Source organism: Abramis brama (assembly GCF_963993115.1).
Source record: "Abramis brama genome assembly, chromosome: 21".
In the NCBI taxonomy this organism is placed as follows: Eukaryota; Metazoa; Chordata; class Actinopteri; order Cypriniformes; family Leuciscidae; genus Abramis; species Abramis brama.
In genome coordinates this window covers 29,531,037-29,553,174 of record NC_139983.1, presented here as the reverse complement: position 1 = coordinate 29,553,174, position 22,138 = coordinate 29,531,037, and the positions used below count along the sequence as shown (strand labels likewise).

The window sequence follows — 22,138 nt, the reverse complement described above, 5'->3', positions numbered from 1 at the left end:
CTTCCTGCCATCTCGTGCGCAGCCCCAGCGCAGGAGCCTGCCGTTTTTCCCCGATCTCCACACCGAGGTGTCGAGATCGTGGGCGAAACCAGTGTCATATCGAGTGTATACTGCACAAACATCACACTATTCATCCATTCACAATTATAAAGAGCATGGTTATGGGGAGATGCCGAAGGTGGAAGAGACGCTCGCGAGCTATCTCTCTCCAGCAACGGCATCTTCTCTGAAGGCTCCTGCACTTCCATCCAAGCCAGTAAAAGTTACTTCTTCCCTGGTTCATAAAGCTTATGCCGCCGCCGGTCAAGCTGCAGCGTGTTTACATACAATGTCCATAATGCAGGCTTACCAGGCTGAGTTATTGGGTGATTATGAGGAGGGCGGGGGTATTAGTGCTGATACGGTGTCTGAACTGCGTAGAGCCACGGATTTGTCTCTCAGGGCCACCAAGGAGACGGCTAAATCCATCGGCCGCTCTATGGCAGCCCTGGTGGCCACTGAGAGGCATCTGTGGCTCAACTTAAGTGACATAAAGGACAAAGAAAAACATGTTCTTTTAGATGCACCAGTATCCACGCAAGGGTTATTTGGAGACGCAGTTAATAGTGCTGTAGCGAAGTCACAAGAAGCTTCAAAACAGGCAGCTGCACTTCAGAAACTTCTCCCCCGCCGTTCTTTCTATGAGGCTGCTGAGCGGGAGCAGCCTCACTCCTCTAAAAAGAGCGCTGAGCACCGCGCCACTCAGAAACAGAGCGTTTCCTCCCGTGCTCCCCCACAAAAATCTCGGGGACACGGAGGGCGCTCTCAAACCCAGCAGTCTTCGAGGGGTAAAACGGATCTGCGGACCGTTATTACCGCCAAGAAGGCTGCTGGGAAAAAGTCCTGATGTCTGAGGGCTCAGGACAAATGAGGGTAGTCCCCCCGAAGCAGAGCGGTTAACACCTCTTTTCACGGTGCCCGTCTCTCTTCGGTGCCCTCAGGGGACCGTTCTGCCAACCCTGCCGCCTCCGGTGTTACAGGGCGCAGCGGTCTCCGGCGAGCACATATCTCAAGGTCCACCCGGAAACGTAGTGGCCTCGGGATGCCCGCCCCCTCTGAGGAGGGTGCTAGAGCAGTCTGTTTGGTCGTTCCCTGCCGGTGCGCCGTTACAGGGCGACGAACCGACTGCTCAACAGCAGGAGAAAAATACGGTGCCGTCTCTCTTCGGTGCGCTCAGGGGACCGTTCTGCCAACCCTGCCGCCTCCGGTGTTACAGGGCGCAGCGGTCTCCGGCGAGCACATATCTCAAGGTCCACCCGGAAACGTAGTGGCCTCGGGATGCCCGCCCCCTCTGAGGAGGGTGCTAGAGCAGTCTGTTTGGTCGTTCCCTGCCGGTGCGCCGTTACAGGGCGACGAACCGACTACTCAACAGCAACAAAATCCAGAAACCAGTCTCGAGAGACTGGTACCTCTAGTAGAATCTTTGACAGCGTGGAAGCTACTGTCAAATGTTTCTCGTTGGGTCCTGCAGACCGTGGAAAAAGGGTATTAGATACAATTCTAGTAACGCCCACCGCGGTTTATGGGGGTCCTGCCCACAATGGTGGGCCCCGAGCAGGTTCTGGTTATGGAACAGGAAGTAAACACTCTGTTAGAGAAAGGGGCCATAGAATATGTACCTCCCTCCAACAGGGAACCGGGTTTTACAGCCGGTACTTCATAGTTCCAAAGTAGGACGGGGGATTGCGTCCCATTTTAGGTCTTCGAGTTGTCATGCAGCTCAAGTTCAAAATGTTAACATTGAGACAATCGTGCCACAGATTAGTCCGAGGACTGGTTTGTCACGATAGACCTCAAGGACGCATATTTCCATCCGTCCGTGTCATTGGAAGTTCCTGAGGTTTGCTTTCGGGGGCAAAGCATACCAATATCGAGTTCTTCCATTCGGCCTGGCTTTATCACCCCGCACTTTCACCAAATGCGTGGATACAGCTCTGGCGCCTCTGCGCCTCCGGGGTATTCGCATCACGAACTACATCGACGATTGGTTGATTTTAGCTCAGTCGCATTAGATGGCGGTTCAACATCGAGATGTTGTTCTCGCCCATTTGAAAGAGTTGGGGTTACGGCTGAACGCCAAGAAGAGTGTGCTTCTCTATTTTAGAGGACCACTTTTTTAGGCGTGGTTTGGGATTCAGTGTCGATGCAGGCGCGCCTGTCATCGCCACGCTTCGATCCTGGCAGCTGTGAGAAGTGTAAAGCTAGGCCAGCTACTCACTGTCAAACAGTTCCAGAGACTGTTGGGTCTCATGGCAGCAGCTTCCAACGGGATACCTTTTGGACTGCTGCACATGAGGCCCCTGCAGTGGTGGCTCAGGACCAGAGGGTTTTTCCCCGAGGGGCAACCCATTTCGCACAATCAAGGTCACGCGGTGATGCCTACGTGCCTTGGTTATGTGGAAGAAACCTTGGTTCCTGTCCCAGGGCCCAGTGCTGGGAGCTCCTTGTTGTCGCAAACTGCTAACGACGGATGCTTCCCTCACGGGTTGGGGAGCGATCCTGAGGGTCGCTCATCTCAAGGTCTGTGGGAAGACCATCATCGTTCCTGGCATTCTATAGCCTAGAGATGTTAGCTGTCTTCCGGGCTCTGAGGAGCTTTATCACAGGTCTCAGGGGACACCATGTGTAGTACATACGGACAACACGTCGGTAGTCGCCTATATCAAGGGGGTTTGCGCTGGCACGCCATATCCTCTTGTGGTCCCAGGGGAAGTTGCTGTCACTTAAGGCAGCCTACATCCCCGGGGTCCAGAATATAGGAGCAGACACTCTGTCGAGACAGGGGCCGAGGCCCGGGGAATGGTGGCTCCACCCCCGAGGTGGTGGAGCTGATATGGAAATTATAAGTGGATCTGTTTGCGTCTCGAGAGACGTCTCACTGTCCACTTTGGTTCTCCCTCACGCATCCAGCTCCTCTGGGACTGGATGCTATGGTACAGACGTGGCCGAGGCTACGTCTGTACGCCTTTCCCCCAGTTGCTCTGCTCCCGGGAGTTCTGGAAAGAGTTCGCAGGGACCGGGTTTGCCTGCTTCTTATAGCCCCGCGCTGGCCGGGCATAGTATGGTTTCCCGATCTTGTGTCCCTCCTCGACGGGCCTCCTCTGGAGCTACCCGTCAGGAGGGACCTTCTGTCCCAAGCAGGGGGCTCGATTTTTCACCCCCGACCAGAACTGTGGAACCTGTGGGCTTGGCCTCTGAGGGGGCCCAGCTCATAGAGTCAGGTCTCTCAACTGAGGTTGTTGAGACCATTCTACAGTCCAGAGCTCCCTCCACGAGGAAACTTTATGCCCTGAACTGGAGAGTATTCACCTCTTTGTGTAGTGACCGTCGGTTGGATCCAGTCAACTGCCCAATTGGTACAGTTCTGGAGTTCCTGCAGGACCGGTTCACTGCAGGTCTGACCCCGTCCACTTTAAAGGTTTATGTGGCGGCCGTAGGTGCTTACCACAGTCCTTTGGGTGGAATGTCTGTGGGGAAAGACCCCTTTGGTATCTCGTTTCCCTCGTGGCACTTGGAGGTCCTCCTCCCTTTCGAAATCGGACCAGGAGGCGAATAATTTGCTTTGCCCTGTTCGGGCGTTAGACGCGTATGTCCACAGAGCTGCCCTGTGGCGTAAAAGTGACATTTGCTCCCCTAACAAGGGAGGTCCAGTGTCTAAGCAAAGGATGAGCAAGTGGGTGGTTGAGACTATCTCACTTGCTTATGAGGCGGCTGGACAGCCTTCTCCTTTGGCTGTCCGGTCGCACTCTACGAGGAGTATGGCGGCCTCTAAGGCCCTTATATCAGGAGTTTCGTTACAGGACGTTTGTGATGCGGCAGGCTGGTCCTCACCGCACACTTTCGTCAGGTTCTACTCTCTGGATCTAGACTCTGCTCCAGGGTCTCATGTTTTGTCTTCCTAGTGCTGCTCACCAGATTTCACACAGGACAGACATTTGTAGCTATGGAGGCGTTGGTATAGACGTTCCCATAGCGTCAAACTCGACGCAACGCGAGTTCCCTTGAAAGGGAATGCCTCGGTTACGACTGTAACCTCGGTTCCCTGAAGAGGGAACGAGCGTTGCGTCACCTTGCCATATCTCCTTCATGCCTGTCAACACGACTTCAGACTTTACGAAGCTTTCGTTTTCTGTTTCGGGCCGGCTTTTATAGCTTCCTGGTACGTGACGTCACCCGCCTCTGACGTTCTGCCACACCATTGGACTGATTTTACATGTGCTTCAAGACGTCATCACGCAAAGCGTTCCCATAGCGTCAAACTCGACGCAACGCTCGTTCCCTCTTCAGGGAACCGAGGTTACAGTCGTAACCGAGGCGTTTTATTCAAGTCAATAATATTATGTAATGTTGCTAAATAAACCTAAATACATTGATTTATACCACCAAAACTACATTAAATGGGTTAAATCAGGTGGAATTAGCTTTTTAAAGTAACAGTCGCAGGTTACCACTTTTTGTAGTGTATATACTGTATATGTCTGAACACTATTCAAAGGTTTAGGGTTTGGATGTTTTTGAAAGAAGTCTCTTAGGCCGTGTGTCCACCAAAGCGTTTTTATTCGCGGCTGGCGTGTTTTTTCAATTATTTTCAATGGGAGCGCCGCGTTTTTAAAACGCCATGAGCGTAACGAGGCGCTGAGCGTCTTTTTCACGGTGAAGTGCTGAGCGTTCAGCGTTTTTTACAGGTCGCCGAGAGTTGAAGAATGTTCAACTTTGGGTAAAACGCTGCGCTCATCACTGTCACTTTTTACCCAACCGTCCAATCACAGTGTAGGAGGGGCGGGACTAATACCACACCGACCAACCGCGTCCGCCACATTCTGCTTGTACAACGTCAACAGATGACAACAACAAGCATAATAACGGAACAAAATCATTTAAAACAAGAGCCAGAGAAAATACATTACATTGTATTGACATTTTAATATAGAATCAACACAGAAACAAAGTATTTGTGAAATGAGATACTAGTAACACTTTCGCGGATATTCCGTATCATAACAAGCAAAGTGTCTCAACTGAAAAAAACGCAACGCTGGCAAAACGCTCTCAAGCGCCCACAGCTAGGCATTTGCAGCAGAGCGCCTAGCGTTTTCAGCTGGCTAAAAACGCTTTGGTGGACACGCGGCCTTAGGCCGTGTGTCCACCAAAGCGTTTTTTCATGCGGCTGGCGTGTTTTTTCAGTTGTTTTCAATGGGAGCACCGCGTTTTTAAAACGCCATGAGCATAGCGAGGCGCTGAGCGTTTTTTTCACGCTGAAGCGCCGAGCGCTCGGTGTTTTTTACAGGTCGCCGAGAGTTGAAGAATGGTCAACTTTGGGTAAAACGCAGCGCTCATCACTGTCACTTTTTACCCAACCATCCAATCACAGTGGCGGAGGGGCGGGACTAATACCACACCGACCAACCGCCACATTCTGCTTGTACAACGTCAACAGATGACAACAAGCATAATAACGGAACAAAATCATTTAAAACAAGAGCCAGAGAAAATACATTACATTGTATCAACATTGTTATGTAGAATCAACACAGAAACAAAATATGTGTGAAATGAGATACTAGTAACAATCTCGCGGATATTCCGTATCATAACAAGCGAAGTGTCTCAACTGAAAAAAAAAAACGCAACGCTGCCAAAACGCTCTCAAGCGCCCACAGATAGGCGTTTTCAGCAGAGCGCATAGCGTTTTCAGCTGGCCTTATGCTCACCAAGGCTGCATTTATTTGATGTGCTGATTTGGTGCTCAAGAAACATTTCTTATTATTATCAATGTTGCAACAGTTAACACGGCTTAAAATTGCATTGGAAAAGTATGAAGTGTTGAAATTTGAGGATTCTTTGATAAATAGAAAGTTTAAAGAATAGCATTTAAATTGAAATGCTTGAATTTTTTTTTACTTACTGACCCCAAACTTTTAAACAGTAGTTTATATACAGCACATTTGAGTTGAACTCAACATTGAATCGCTCATGATTAAATTATAAACAGAGGGAGTGTTTTTTGCAGTTATTTTTGGTGACGCTATAGTGAGGAAAAAATAACACTCTTCACCTTTAAGTTTAGAACCAGCAACCTAGGAAGCTAAATAGAGACTAGTAGCTTCCCAGTAGTCAGCGCTTTCTGTTGTCTTTTCATTGACTGTTATTCATTATGAACACAAGTGTGCATGTAGACCGCACAGCCTGTTAGTTTCCAAGACAACCACACACCTCGTCTCTATCCGGCCAAAGAAATGGCTAATTATTACTGCAGTTCAGGGGTCTAGTGAGTGCAAGGGTCTACTTACACAAATAGTTCTTATTCTGTTTTTATACCAATAGCTTTGGCACACATTTAAAGTGGCACAATGTCTTCTGGGTATATTCTGGAATATATCACATCTTTTAAAATGCATGAGCATCAGATATTGTTCACTGTGCATGTAATTTACTAGCAGTTATGCTGTTTTTATTTAGGTCACTCATATCTTGAACATGATATGAACAGTATGCTGATATCACTGAGGTTTGGTTTATTTTTATTGTAGTTCCTGCTTCTAATCTTCTCCTGTTTGAGGAAGGCAGCATGGGACTACGGCCGTCTGGCTCTTCTTATGGAAAATGACAGGTATCATCTCATAACTGTTGACTGTTTGCAGAATGCATTGAAGATGTAAATAATTGAACAACTGTGTGTGTGGTGGTTGAGTGAACTGAATGCTTAGCAGGTCAGTGTGAGATCCTGGCGCCACCTGCTGGTTACTTAGGACATTATATTATTTGGCATGATATTATTATTATTATTATACATTTTATTTATAGGCACCTTACATGACATTCAAGGACACCTTACAAACATAATAAAACAATAAAAAATAAAAAATAAATTATCCTCATTACAGCCTGGACAGACTGGATACAAATACGATTACATAAAAGCCTGCCTAAAAAATGAGTCTTAAGATGAGATTTAAAAACAAGAAGACTTTCACTTTTTCGCACATCCTGTCGTTCCATAATTAGGGACTAAAGGCTCGAGACCCCGCAGAAGTTGTGCGAGTTCAAGGGAGAACAAGAGTGAGTGCCGAAGACGATCTAAAGATACGAGTAGGGGTGTAGATGTGAAGGACTTGAAGGGGCAAGATTATTAAGTGCCATGGATTTTAAAATCAATACGGTATTTAACTCGGAGCCAATGCAAGTGTTGTAGTATAGGAGTAATATTTTCAGTTACAGAAGTTCTGCAAATAATTTGCACTAACCGAAGTTTGTAGAGAAGCTTCGCATGAAGGCCGTAGGAAAGAGCGTTACAATAATCAATACGTGATATCACTAAAGCATGAACAAGAATAGCAGTGCTCTTCACTGAGAGAGCAGGACGAAGTCGATTAATAATACGTATGTGAAAATATGCAGATTGAGTGACTCTATTTAGTATATGAGCTTCAAATTATAAAGTACTGTCAAAGATGACACCAAAACTTTTGACCTGTTTATACAGAAACACTGGAAAATTATCATTGTTCACAGAGGAACAATTTGATTTAGCCAGATTGGTTTTTGAACCTACAAGAAGAATTTTGAGTTTTACTACTGTTAAGTTTGAGAAGATTGGATGTAAACCAAGCTTTAATCTCAGCTAAGCAATCTGAAAGGATAGATGGAGGAAAAGTAGAAGGAATTGAATCCCAAATTTCTTTAAAACTATTACCAAGAGGTAGAAGATAAATAATAAATAAGAGAGGGCCCAAGACGGAGCCCTGTGGAACACCAGTAGTGACATGAGAAGGATTTGATCGAAACTGCTTCAGCTGTACAAATTGAGTACGACCCGTAAGATAAGATCCGAAGGGGGTACCAAAGATCCCAATAGACTCTATAGTCTGTCTAACAGAATCCTGTGCGAAATGGTATCAAATGCTGCTCTCAAGTCGAGCAGAATAAGTCCTGAGTCACTAGCTCACAATAAGTCATTAGAGATCTTAACTAATGCAGTCTCAACACTATGATATGAATGGAATATATTAATATATGTGATATGATATATGTAATACATTATAAAAATGATTATATAATATACAATATACATAGTGTTTAAATTGTCATTTACAATTTTTCATTCATTTTGCATACCATTGAATTTTTGCTTAGTTTTGAGAAACCTGTACAGTATGTTAGTATTATTAAAACATTTCAGCTCACACACACAGTGTCCCTGTGGGAGCAGTGGGTGAAATTTAAATCATAACTCTAAAGGTTTGGCAGTGTTGCTTTATTCTGCATCAGCATGTAGCATTAAAGTCTTTGTTTATGCGAATGTGCCGGTGATTTTCAGTGTGTATATTTGCAAAGCATTGCATCAGCCCACAGAGAAAGCGCCGGCCCTCACAGTAATAATATTTTTACATTTGTGCACACTAGAATTTCACTTGATCCTATAGATTTGTGGGCTGAAATATTTGCTCTTTTCTGATCTTGAGGCTAATTATACTTGAATAATTTTGAAACAGGCATTGAGGCAGGAAAATACTGTCACTGACTGACATGATATATAGATAAGACAAGGTCTAATTATCACATGGGAAGATTTCAGAGTTTTTATATCTCACTTATTCGGTCAAACGTTCAGTTAATGTTCGGTTTATCTGTGGTTATCAAAGACTTCTTTCTTCAAAACCATGTTGGTAACACTTTACAGTAAGGTTCCATTTGTGAACATTAGTTAACTACATTAGTTAACATGAACTAACAATGAAAAATTAGTATACAAATTAGTGTAAAACCGCAATAAGATTCATTCAAGCATGTGTCTACTACTATATAATGAAAGTAGATTTTAACTGAAAAGTTCAGCTGTGTTCTCAGGATGAAGGTGTGTTTATACAGTATGTTGTTAATTATAGAATTAATTCAGTTAAATACATTTCTTCTGGCCTAAATAAATGTAATTTTAATTACACATATCTTGTATTGTCTTTGAATTTATAAAGAACTCATATTTTAAACATTATGTTGTTATGTGTGTTAAATTAGCTGGCAATTGTGCTTTTTAGTTGCCAATTGTTGCCATTTTTTTTATATTTATAAGAAACAAAATATCCCCATCTTGTAAAATATGGTGTAAAAAGTGTTATAACTGGCCCTGGTCTATGTATAATTCAACATGGGAATAATATTTCCACATTTCTAACAGTACGTGAGGTTTTCTTAAGTGTATTTTGTGAAAAATGATTACCTGTCCATTTTATTGCTTGTCTTTGTTCTGTAGCTTGACATCATTATTCTATGGAGAACAAAGTGAGAAGGAGAAAACCCCATCAGAATCCAGCCCATCAGACTCAGAGACCAAGGACACGGTGAGAGAAAAAAAGCATCACACACATTTAAGAAACGTTTGATCAGGATCTTCGTTAGAATTTACTAAATTTGGCAGTGCAAAATCCCTCTCACATCACAAGGCCTGCACTTTGTTATCGATGCCAACCCTACCTAGAAACGAGTAAAATGAATAGATAGTGTTTTTGTAAAGGTGTCATGACGTGAGAAATCAAATTTGCCTTGATCTTTTGACATATATGAGGTCTTTGCGTAACGAGGCACAATGTAATGGAGAGAATCTTTTGTTGAAAGATGAAGCAGCCAACTATTGAATCTGACAGCAGCTGCATCACAAACCGTAAGTAATGATTTCATAAGCCTTTGTCTGTAAATGACGGTTTTATATGAAAAATGTTTTCAAAACACTTACTCGTGTGCACAATACTGTTTGCAGTGATGTTAGCCAATCATAACCGTGGCCGTTTACTCACAAGCCTTAAAGGAGCGCCCCTTAAAAACTGATCATTTCAGACAAAGGGTATATATATACGGTACTGTGCAAAAGTCTCAGGCATGTTAATGTCTCCCCCCCCCCCCCCCCAAAAAAAAGAAAAGAAAATTGGTTTTAAGTCAGTTATTTATATATTTTGCTGTAGTGGTCAGTAGGAAATATCGGTTTACATTTCCAAACATTCTTTTTGCCATTAATTGTAATAATCCAGTGAGATTTGTGTATGCACAAGGAGTCTGACAACAGCCGGTATGATATGATCTCACCATCATCGAGTCCGTCTGTGATTACATGAAGAAACAGAAAAAACTGAGACAGACTAAATCCAGAAGAACTGCGGGAACGTCTCCGAGATGCTTGAAGAAACCTTCCTGCAAAGCCTCCTGAAAACTATGCGCAAGTGTACCTGGAAAAGCCGTTTTAAACGCAAAGGGTCGTTACACCATATATTGATTTGAATTAGTTAATAGAAGTTAAATCATAAATAAATTAAATTTGTGATTTTATTTTTGAAAGCATTCTCACTTTACAGCATTTTAACACAAGTGCCAGTACTTTTCACAGTACTGTAGCTTTGCAGGAAGGTTTCTTCAAGCATCTCGGAGACGTTCCCGCAGTTCTTCTGGATTAAGTCTGTCTCAGTTTTTTCTGTTTCTTCATGTAATCACAGACGGACTCGATGATGGTGAGATCAGATCAGACCGGCTGTTGTCAGATTCCTTGTGCATACACAAATTTCACTGGATTATTACAATTAATGGCAAAAGAATGTTTGGAAATGTAAACTGATATTTCCTACTGACGCACTACAGCAAAAGATCTAAATTACTGACTTAAAACCATTTTTTGGGGGGGGGGGGTATATATATATATGTACTGTATATATATAGATTTTTTTTTTTATTATTATTTATAATATATAAAAAAGTATTTAAGTGAACCTCAAGGAACATATTAAAATAATAAAACATATCCATGTCATGACCCTTTTAAAGTCACTATCGTCTTCATGTTGATGCAAATCTTCAACTGCTGATACGTGAAGACATAAAGAGGCACACATAAAGTTCAATCTGTCGACGTGGATTACTCAGCGGCTGTTACTCAGCATCGCCCCAGAGCTGATGTCATATAAAATAGCCTGTGCACTTAGACCCTATTTTCTTTTATGCACACTATCTGTCCGTTTAAATCCTGACCTCATTCTGTCTCCTGTCGTTTTATGTGCAATGACAGTTCAAGACATCACAGCCACGTTAAAGATATTGCATGGCTTTTTCCACTTGTTACGCTATCCATGTTCACTTAAAGAACAAATGATTCTGACAGATGCTAAGCTAGCCAGACGCGCTCTGTGTTTTTATATGCCAGACCTTTTTATGACACCGTTGTCTTCCCTCCCTCTCTTTATAGGGCTTCTGTTCCTGGCTCACATCTTTGTCCCACATGAAGTAAGTGTGCAAGAAAGTGGTGATGTCATCAACCAGCATCCTGTTTGCTCATGTTATATCTCATTAAGAAGGGAAAACACAGGGTGAAGGTGGACCGGGAACTTTACCAGCGCTTCTAACGCCTGGATACGCTCAAAAGCCTTTCAGAAACCGTAAACCGGCTGCGAGTCTGTCTCCACGGTTGCCGAGATGTTATTTGGACGAGTCGGATGGCATGTTGGTGCCATATTTAGCTGGTTCCTTTAAAAGCTTCTTGATCTCTCCGGAGACTGAGAGGCCATGCTGAGAGTTTCCTCACTCCGTGTGAGGCGAGGCTGTGTGTTTTTGTGTGAATGAGGGCTCCTTGTAATTATAATAGCCCTCAACGCCTTTATGTATTTGTGTGGTCTTTTAAAAAGACTGCTACACATACTGAATATTGTTGACTGAAGCCAATAACTCATTGTAAACACTGAAAACTCTCACAAAGTCAGTCTTTGTAATTTTAGTTAAACTAGTTGAGTTATAAACTAGTTGGGTTATAGGTTGTAATATTAGAGAACTCACATGGGTCATTGACATGTAAGAGTTAAGAAAATAAAAAAATATTTCAAAAGGAAAAAAAAAAATCTGAAAGAAAGACATTTTTTTTTAAACGGGTGCCAAGTTTGTCTTCATGTTGGTTTCATGTTGTTTTGAAAAACTTTAATATACAGTAGGCTACAGTTCAAAAGCTTGGGGTCGGTAATATTTTTAAACGTTTTTGACTTTTATACTCACCAAAAATACAGTAAAAACTGTAATATTGTGAAATAAAACATGACACCACCCACTAGGGGGAGGAGCCCACTGTGTACTGTTTCCATGGTAATGCAATATCCAATTTCAAAACAGTTTTCACAGGATGAATTTTGAGTGTTAAAGCTTTCGAGTGATACCTAATTTATGATGATTACTAAAATATGTGATACGAAAAAAAAAAGAGCATTAAATAAAGCGAGACAAGCATCCCGCCAGCGGGACAGTGAAAGTCAACTAATAAATATGTGCCGTGCGTTTTTGGAGAGTCGCGCCACATGACATTGTACAAAATTAACTCTACTTAAAAATGTCAAATTATCTGACATTTTAAGAGATTTATTGACGATGATAAATCAGAATGGCAATAAATAATTAGAAGAGGTCCTAATATCATTTTCTGTTTTTTTATTTTTATTTTTTTTTTATGTTTCTGCATGTTAGTTGATCCACCACAACAGACAATTATGTCAAAGCCTTTAATAATGTTTTCTTTCTTTCTTAATTTCTTGGCTTTTTTCTTCATTACAGTATCAGAACCGTTGACAGTTAAAATTATTATTTTTTTACTTTATACTTTAACTTTTTGTTAAAAAAGACTTAAAATAATTTTTAAATCAGAAGATAAAAAATCTATGAAGCGCATTTTAATGTATTTTTGTTGTTGTAATAATGTCGCTGACCCTCATACTGATGTGATGTAAGTTGCTTTGGATGAACATGTTGGTCTAATGAAAAAAATGCAAATGTAATTATTTTGTCCCTATTCTTCTCCCACAGGGATGAGGAGATCCGCAGTAAATGTGGCATTGACGCGATCACGTACCTGTCTTTCCAGCGCCACATCATCGTGCTCTTGATGGTGGTGTGTTTGCTGTCGCTCACCATCATCTTGCCCGTCAACCTCTCCGGGAACCTCCTCGGTACCTCCACCAGATCCTCAAATGCTTGGTTACTATTTGCTCTAGTTTTGCTCGGCCATAAAGGATTCATGACAACAGACACAACACGTTTGGTATCCAGGAAAAGGCAGTATACTTGAATAAAGCATTACACCAGCATTACATCTTAATTCATCAGTGTGCATGCACCCAAAAACAGACTCTTTAGAATAATCTCATGAATCAGTTTTGACAGATTGTTAGTGTTAGAGTTTCTTTCTCAGATAGAATTTGGCTCGGGTGACCTGAAATGACTGTTAAATGCATGATGCCATGCTCTGACATTGATCTAAAGGACATTCTAAAAGGAAAATAAAATGTAAAGATTAAGTATGCAATTTTGTCAATGTTAAAATACTTTCTCAAAACCTTTAAGACATTCATAGGATCATTTCTAGAGTGTAAAAAAAATCGATCTGTGGTGCTTTTAAAACATTGATTATGTTCGGAATAGAGTGCTAGTGAAAAAATAAATATATATATGTGCACTACTGTTAACAAGTTTTGGGTCAGTAATAAAAAAAAGCTAAAAAAAAAACTTAAAAGATGCATTAAATTTATCAAAAGTGGCAGTTTTAAGACATTTTAACAGATTTCTATTTCAAATAAATGCTGTTCTTTTGCACTTTCTATTCATGTAATAATCCTTAAATCCAGTGTACCCAAAAATATTAATCAGTACAATTGTTTTTAACATTGATAATAAAAATAATAATAAATGTTCTCTGAGCAGCAAATCAGTATATATAATGATTTCTGAAGGATCATGTGACACTGAAGACTGGAGTAATGATGCTTAAAATCCAGCTTTGCATCACAGGAATAAATTACATTTAAAAAAATTGTAATTATATTTCACACTTTTTACTGTATAAAAATAATAATAAAAGCAGACTTGGTGAGCATAAGAGACTTCATTAAAACATTAAAAACACCCCCCAAAAAAATCGTACTGACTCCAAACCTTTGAACAGTAGTGTACATTTTTTTGTACTGATTTTGAGGGAACTTGGGGAAAAAAAACGTTGTGTATGGCTGGAAATCTGCAGAGTTCTACAGATGCAGATTCCGTGTGGGCCTGCCGATGAACGACTTTAGGAAAGGCCTGGGAAAACTCAGGAAGATGTAGAAGGGCTCCGTCTTAACCCTCTATTAGTGGACGTGTGTAAAAGCATAATTCAGACCACCCTACAGTGTTTGAAGATGGTTGGGTGGCACGATAGAGGGTTAGAAGGGCCAAGTTAAATATGGGAAAGGCCTTGACTGTCCACGCCACAAGAAGAACATTGTGAAAAGCCACCAGCTTTACCTCGTGTTGTCCTCAGACCTGCAATAATCTTTTCATGCGACCTCGGTGGCAGAAGTTTACTGTGGCCTTCTAAAAGCGTTAAATGTGGATGTGTGGTAGACCAGTTTGCGGTGCAGCTTCGGGGCCGGCTGGTTACAATAAATTGGGGGTTTTGATGCTGACTGTCATCTCTATGCAACAAATTGACACTGTATTTGTGAAATAAACCAGCACGTTCACAAATTTGTCCTAGCAACCAAACCCAATGCATAGTGATTTGGGTGTAGAGAGTTCTTTTATTCCACATTCACAGGCCTCAAATTACTTTCAGAGTTTTATTTTTGACACTGGTATTTGAGAAGAGCATGAAATCTTAACAGGACTTGTTTATTCCTATGTTTTTCAGGAGATAGTCCACAGAATTTCGGCCGAACAACAGTGGTTAATGTCCCTGCACAGTAAGTTTGTTTATTATGATGGATGTACACCTGAAAAGCATTACCTTGTTGTGTATGTGCATATTTATGAAGTTGTTGGCATGATCTTAATAACTCTCTTCTTCTTGCTTTAGGAACAAATTTCTGTGGTTGCACAGTATCTTTGCTCTGCTGTATTTTGTGATCACTGTCCTGTGCATGGCCCATCACTCCTCACAACAGAAATACAAAGAGGACGAGAAGGTCTGTGAACAGCTGTATTGTGTGCATACGTGTTATTGCACCTCATTTCTGCACCTCGTTTTACAGTGCTTGCAAGGCGAGCCAGTGAATCTAAAAAAAAAGAGAAAAAAAAGTCCTGATTTCCTCTTAAATTTAAAGAGAAATGTCATTTATAATAAATAATTCAATTCTGCATTGTATTTTGCTGGAAGCCTGTTTTTACATACATTTGGATTTTTGGCATTGTGACATTATTTTTGACGTCTCTATACTTACTTCAGCAATGCCTTCAGATGTTTAACTTTTGTTAGTTTGCATTTCTCATTACTCTCAGTAATTTTCATTAGATTCTGTTAATACATTCATGAAAATCGCCCTGTCTGGACACTGTTTCACGGAGCCCTGCACATGATATGCGGACAAGAATATATATATTGTGGTCACGAATTAAGAATTCATTCTCTCGTTTTAGTTAAACCATGGCTACAAATGAAAGAATTAGTCCCCATGATTTATTAATTCATTCCCTCGTTTTAGTAAATTGTCTGCATTGAAATAATTGGTTCCCTCGTTGTGATTTAACGAAAACAAGGGAACGAATTGTTAAAATGTGGCCATGATTTAATAAATCGAGGGAATTCATAAATAAATCGAGGGAATTAATTATTATATCGTGCATGCGATTTACTTAAGACAAGGGAAGGAATTAGTAAAGCGTGCTGACGTATTAGTAAGTCATGGGAACGAACTGTATACTCGTTTTATTTTATTTTATTTCAAAAATCAAAATGGAAAATAAATTTACTACAACATATGATATATAAATGCTTTATGAATTATATTATAAATATATATATATATGCATTACAATTATGTGAATTAAGTGAAAAATATGCTATTTACATGAAATTAAATAAAAGTTTTATAGTCTTTCATTGACTTGTACTGTACTAATACAGTGTTCACCATTCAGATAATACCTGTGATGTTGATTCATTAGAAGGTTTAATTGAGCATGTTCCTACCAAAAAAGCAACACTGTTCTTTTGCCGTCTTGCAACCACCAAGATTTGCTTTATGAAATACACTTCTAGCTCTCATTTTTGATTTATTATTATTGCAGGTGGCCAGAACTCTAATGATAACGTCAATTCCAAGAGAAATCTCTGATCCCGGCCTGATCACCAAACACCTGCAGTGAGTGAAGAGCACAGAGCTGTTATCCACAGAATTTCAACCATACTTCAGCATATTGGAGATTAAATGTCAACACAACTGATGCCATTCATTTTTCACTTGTGTAAAAGCCAACGTCTCTTCTATCTCCAAACAGTGAAGCCTACCCCAGCTGCACCGTTACAGACATCCGGTTCTGCTTTGACGTACACAAACTAATGAAGCTGGACTTAGAAAGGTCATTTGCATTCGCACATCTCCTGAATGTCTAAGAGCTGAGTCTCGAAAATATAGCATATTTAACCATATTAAAGGCACATTCACACTAAGGACGATAATGGTAAAGATATATTTCTAGAAATCTTTCTAAATATAAAAGAATAGCAGCGTTCACACCACGATATACAATCACTGTCAGAATGATTCTTTCCAGCGGATGAATGATAAAAACTATGACAGCCAAACATACTTTAATGAGCTCAAGCATTTAAAGCATTAAAGCTCGTAAACTGCTTAGGAGAAACAGAATAATTTAATGCTTTGGTGTGGATGTTATAGTTATCGTTCTTTGTGTGAACGGGCCTTAAAACTACATCCTGTACAGGCGAAAAGCAATGAAAGGAAGGCTGTACTTCGCAACCAAAGCTCAGAAGGAAGGCAGGATCATGATAAAGACGCACCCCTGTGCACAGATCTTCTGCTGTGACGTATGTGGCTTTGAACAGGTAAATATCCCTCACACACTCGTTATAGTTGTCAGAATGGATATATTTGTTAGAATAGTCATGTGACTGGTGCTGCACCTCTTCATGTTGGCCACTGGAGACCACCACACACCAACTGACAGTCATGCACTGCTCTGTGAGGAGATCTGACACTCTTATGTCACTGTCCTCTCATCAGGTGGATGCAGAGCAGTATTACAGTGAGCTGGAGGAGAAACTGACCGATGAGTTTAATGCAGAGAAGAACCGGATCTCTATGAAGAGGCTGGGCATTGCCTTTGTTACCTTCAGAGATGAGAGGATGACTGCAGTGTAAGTGTGGGGGGGTAAATGGCTGATTATTGAGAATCGGCATCATCCGTCAAGAGGTCCTGTAATGAATACATAGATTTTAAGACTATAAAAGTATTTTTATAAAAAACATTTTATCAATCTGCTGACAGCTGAACCACTAGACTTTACTGTAGCTATCAGAAAACAATGTATTTAATTTATTGTGACTATATTTAGTCTCATAGAGCCCTCAAGTTCCCTAAAAGTAGTCCAGGGGTCCATGTGGAACATATACAGTATGAAACACACAGAATAAAAATCACTGTTAACTAATTTTAACATTCGAACTAATGACTTTTTAAGCATTATGAAATGTAGTAAAGTGTTATAGACACCCTCAGAAAAAAGGTACAAAAGCTGTCACTGGTGCGGGACCTTTTTAAAGGGTAGACTTTAGTTTGTACCCATTACTAAAGTGGCCGAGAGAGCTCAACGTGCTGCAACTAAAGAAAAAACATACAAATAGAAAAAACACCTGCAAATTAAGAAAACGTCTTCATCAGTTTGACAATACATGTGCTGCAAATACAACGCAAACAAATACAGAAACACACTGCAAATACAACGCAAACAAATACAGAAACGGGCCATGCTTATTGTTCATTGTCTCCTTGTAAGTGTTGTTGATGACCTGAGGTGTGAGTTTTTTGTTTATTTTAAAATCCTGATCATATTGTCCATTGTGAGTATTTTCAGTGTGTTTCTGTATTTAATTGTGTTGTGAGTATTTGCAGCATGTTTCTGTATTTGGTTGCGTTGTGAGTATTTGCAGTGTGTTTCTGTATTTGGTTGCTTTGTGAGTATTTGCAGTGTGTTTCTGTATTTGGTTGCGTTGTGAGTATTTCTGTATTTGGTTGCTTTGTGAGTATTTGCAGTGTGTTTCTGTATTTGGTTGCTTTGTGAGTATTTGCAGCATGTTTCTGTATTTGGTTGCGTTGTGAGTATTTGCAGCGTGTTTCTGTATTTGGTTGCGTTGTGAGTATTTGCAGTGTGTTTCTGTATTTGGTTGCGTTGTGAGTATTTGCAGTGTGTTTCTGTATTTAATTGTGTTGTGAGTATTTGCAGTGTGTTTCTGTATTTGGTTGCGTTGTGAGTATTTGCAGTGTGTTTCTGTATTTGGTTGCGTTGTGAGTATTTGCAGTGTGTTTCTGTATTTGGTTGCGTTGTGAGTATTTCTGTATTTGGTTGCTTTGTGAGTATTTGCAGTGTGTTTCTGTATTTGGTTGCTTTGTGAGTATTTGCAGTGTGTTTCTGTATTTAATTGTGTTGTGAGTATTTGCAGTGTGTTTCTGTATTTGGTGCATTGTGAGTATTTGCAACGCATTTCTGTATTTGGTGTGTTGTGAGTATTTGCAGTGCGTTTCTGTATCTGTTATGTTGTGAGTATTTGCAGCACACGTTGTCATCAAACTGATGAAGGTTTTGTCTTAATTTGCATGTGTTTTTTTATATTTGCATGTGTTTCCTTCAGTTGCAGAGGGCTGAGCTCATTCGGGCATCATACTTTACCCCTAAAGAGTGCATATTAGTACCTTGAAAGGGTACAGTCCCAGTGACAGCTTTTTTTCTGATAGTGTATACAAATAAAATCCTAACAAACTAAATATTTTAATTTAAAATTATTCAATTACTGTGATTATTAGCTTTTCATCTAATAATTAACTAATTAAAAAACTCACAAATTGAAATTTTGGGCAGTTTGGTGCTGGATTGTATGACAGGAAATCAGTTTGATTTCTATCAGACTAGTTTTTTAAGTAAAAAAAAAAAAAAATGATTTTGAGACATATCCTGTCTGAAGTATAGATTTATTATCCCATGCTCATTATTAATACTGTCCCTTACCAAAAAAAAAAATGAAGAAACTCTTTCCTACCAAACCTTTGCAACTTAGAACTGCTTTTATTTAGCATACTACACTAAACAGCTTTATATGTAAGTTTATACAACACTAAATTCTGGTGCTGGCTTCTGATTGGTCAATACAGTATGTTAAAAACCACAATTTAGTAATTCGGTACTCTACTAAGTAGACTACATTTGAAAAATATATATTCACATGTTCTCTCATACCTTATTGTTTAAATATGTAAACCTCTGTGCTTCTGTTTGTGCAGTATTGTGAAAGACTACAGCCGCGCTCGCTGCCGCCACAGACCCCAGCAGTCCAGCATTACCACAGTGGTGCGTTCCCATCAGTGGGGGGTTTCTTATGCCCCTGCCCCTAATGACATCATCTGGTAAGTCGACACGATAGCCACATCTATATCTTGAAATAGGAAAAAGTATAGAAATAACCGCAATGAGCAAATGCTTTTATGAAATGATCCAGATTTACAATGTTTTATGTGATGTTTTATTTAACGTTTTTTAAGTATACAGTTATGTTAACTGTTCTGCAAAGTTGGAGTCATATATATTTTTCATGACATGCTTTGTTCCAGGCCATTACACTTGCATTTGAGAGATGAAATTGGATTAATTAAGTCTCAATCTGAGTGTGTGCCTAGACAGCCACTGTGAAAGCCATTATATATCTTACATAATATGTGTTGAGAATCATATATTGAGTGAGTGTTAGTGTGTGTGGGTGTGTGTAGGGGGGGGACAGTGTCAGTCCGTCTTTCTGCTTGACTGGACGTGTGTGTGTGTGTGTGTGTGCGCGTTTTTCTGAATTCAAGACTTTCTTTTTTATGGATGCAAGCCCTAATGTGTAGCATGTTTGCTTCTTATTAAAACAATTTATTGAAGTGTGAATGTTTTCCATTTCAGTGTAGCCCATGAGTTCAGTGTTTTGTAGCACTGCATTTATAGAGTAAATGGTTTTGCAATTTTGGAAAAGAGTGGAAACGATTACTTTCGAAAGGTATTTGTTTGGACTTTATGCAAACCTAATTCTCATTTTTATGCCTTTCATGTGCCCTGCTTTTATTTAAACGGGTAGTTCACCTAAAAATTAAAATTCTGTCATCATTTACTCATCATTTTACATCCTCATGTTGTTCCAAACCTGCACTGTAAAAAAAAATCTGAACTCATTATATTTTGTCCCTTTTTTGCATGGGCTTATTTGAGTTGGGTATATATATATATATAAATTGGGGGGAAAAAAACATATATATATATATATAGGCCTATATATATATATATTAGGGCTGATTGAGCGATTCCATGTGACATGATACGGACTTCGATAAGTTGTACTCTATCTTTTAACACAATTTCAGATGCTCATTCATGTTTATTTCGCGCAGTAACTGGTATTATTAAGGCGGAAGAGAAGATCATGTGCGCTCCGCGCTGCTGCTTCTCTTGAGCTGCGCCAGAGCGATCTCACGCCACAGCGCCAAAACGGTAATTATGTTTTTGAATTTCGTAAGAAAATGGATGTAATTTGAAATCTGAGACTTTGTTTCATATCAATAATAACAAAGCACAAAGATTATTGCGATTTATTGAATGGGATGCGTGCAACAATGTTCCATTCATTCATCAACTGAAAACAGGATGACTAATCGATTCTTGGGATTTAAGAATCGATATCGTTTCGTAAAAATGAGAATCGATTAAAATCGAGAAATCGATATTTTTTACCCAGCCCTAATATATATATATTTTTTTTTTCTTATTATTATTATTTTTAAATACATTGGAAATCAACTGGAAAAACAGTAAATTAAGTTCAGTTTACCAAAATCTAAAAAGAGTGTGTGAGAGTTTTATTTTGCAGAACTAAAAATAATAATAAAAGATTTTATTTTAATGTCCATGCAATCAAAGTAAATGAGGTTCAGTGTTGTTTTGACTTTCTTTACATGGCCAGAAACAGTTTTCACAATGTCTTCTTTTGTGTTCTGCGGAGGAAATAAAGTCATGAAGGTTTGGAACGAAATGAACCTTAATAATGTCATAAATGTAATTTTTTGTGAACAATCCTTTTAACTCTTTAAAACCTACTGTATCATATTTGATACACAAAATTCTAAGGACTCTAAATAATCAAAATTTAGACATGATCAAATGATCAAAACTTCGCTGAAAAACCTGTTGTACACAATCTACTGCATGCCTTCTGTCGTCTGATTGATAGTTTATACTTTTACAGCAAGTAAAAGTCCTTTTAGTATCATTCTGAAAACATCCCACTTCAGGTCGTGATACAAGTGTCTTTTTGCTCTGAAGTCTTTACTGATTTTTTATAAAGTAAACGTAAGATTTTTATATTGTTTCTGTTGTTAGTAATACTTTTATACTATCAAGATGAACACTTACTGGTCTGAAGAAGTAACTTACTACTTGATTATCCATACATCATTCTTTAGAAAAATCATGATAAAATGTAAGTATCAAATATGATACATTTGAGGAACATTTATTTGTTCATCTCTCAATAATCATTGTATTGTAAACTAAGCATTTAAATCTCTCATCTCACTAAGACATGAAAACTGATATTTATATACATAAGCAGTCTGCTATACTGTTATATAGATCATTACAAGCTAGAATTATTTCATCTTACTTTTTGACCATATAAACATTTTTTAGGTGTTTTTTTTTCCCCCTTGAGCTCCATATTCTCTTATATCATACTTTATGAGCCATAAAAGCCAGGCGTATCAAATATGAACACATATACAAACTTTTTTCAATTATTATTTAGATTTTGTCTAAAGGTAGTATAATTTATTTTTTTTTAACTATTATTTTATATATCAGACTTTAAGTGTAGACTATCCCATAGAACATCCCTGTTGAAAACAACCCAACAATCTTTAACTGGCATAAACTGGTTTCAGAGGGGTTTGGGGCACTTTTACTGGTTTTAAAGGAGTTTTGGGCTCTTTTGAGCTGGAAGACCACTAGCTAAACCAGCTCTGTCAGTCTGGGAGACCAGCTAACCAGCTAAAGCTGTGTTTTCCAACACAAACCTTCCCA

General features: G+C 39.7%; 1 protein-coding gene across 2 annotated transcripts in view; it reads left to right on the top strand.

Annotated features, from left to right (window-relative positions):
• Positions 1-22,138, top strand: part of tmem63c (transmembrane protein 63C) — a 62,761-nt gene that overhangs the window by 25,938 nt on the left and 14,685 nt on the right. For both annotated transcript variants that reach the window (XM_084097865.1, XM_084097866.1), the window contains exons 3-13: positions 6,570-6,649; positions 9,290-9,377; positions 11,264-11,301; positions 12,859-13,001; positions 14,714-14,765; positions 14,879-14,987; positions 16,090-16,163; positions 16,300-16,380; positions 16,747-16,867; positions 17,046-17,179; positions 19,318-19,440. In XM_084097865.1, coding sequence (XP_083953991.1) covers positions 6,570-6,649; positions 9,290-9,377; positions 11,264-11,301; positions 12,859-13,001; positions 14,714-14,765; positions 14,879-14,987; positions 16,090-16,163; positions 16,300-16,380; positions 16,747-16,867; positions 17,046-17,179; positions 19,318-19,440 — 1,043 coding nt within the window. The remainder of the gene's footprint in view (positions 1-6,569; positions 6,650-9,289; positions 9,378-11,263; positions 11,302-12,858; positions 13,002-14,713; positions 14,766-14,878; positions 14,988-16,089; positions 16,164-16,299; positions 16,381-16,746; positions 16,868-17,045; positions 17,180-19,317; positions 19,441-22,138) is intronic.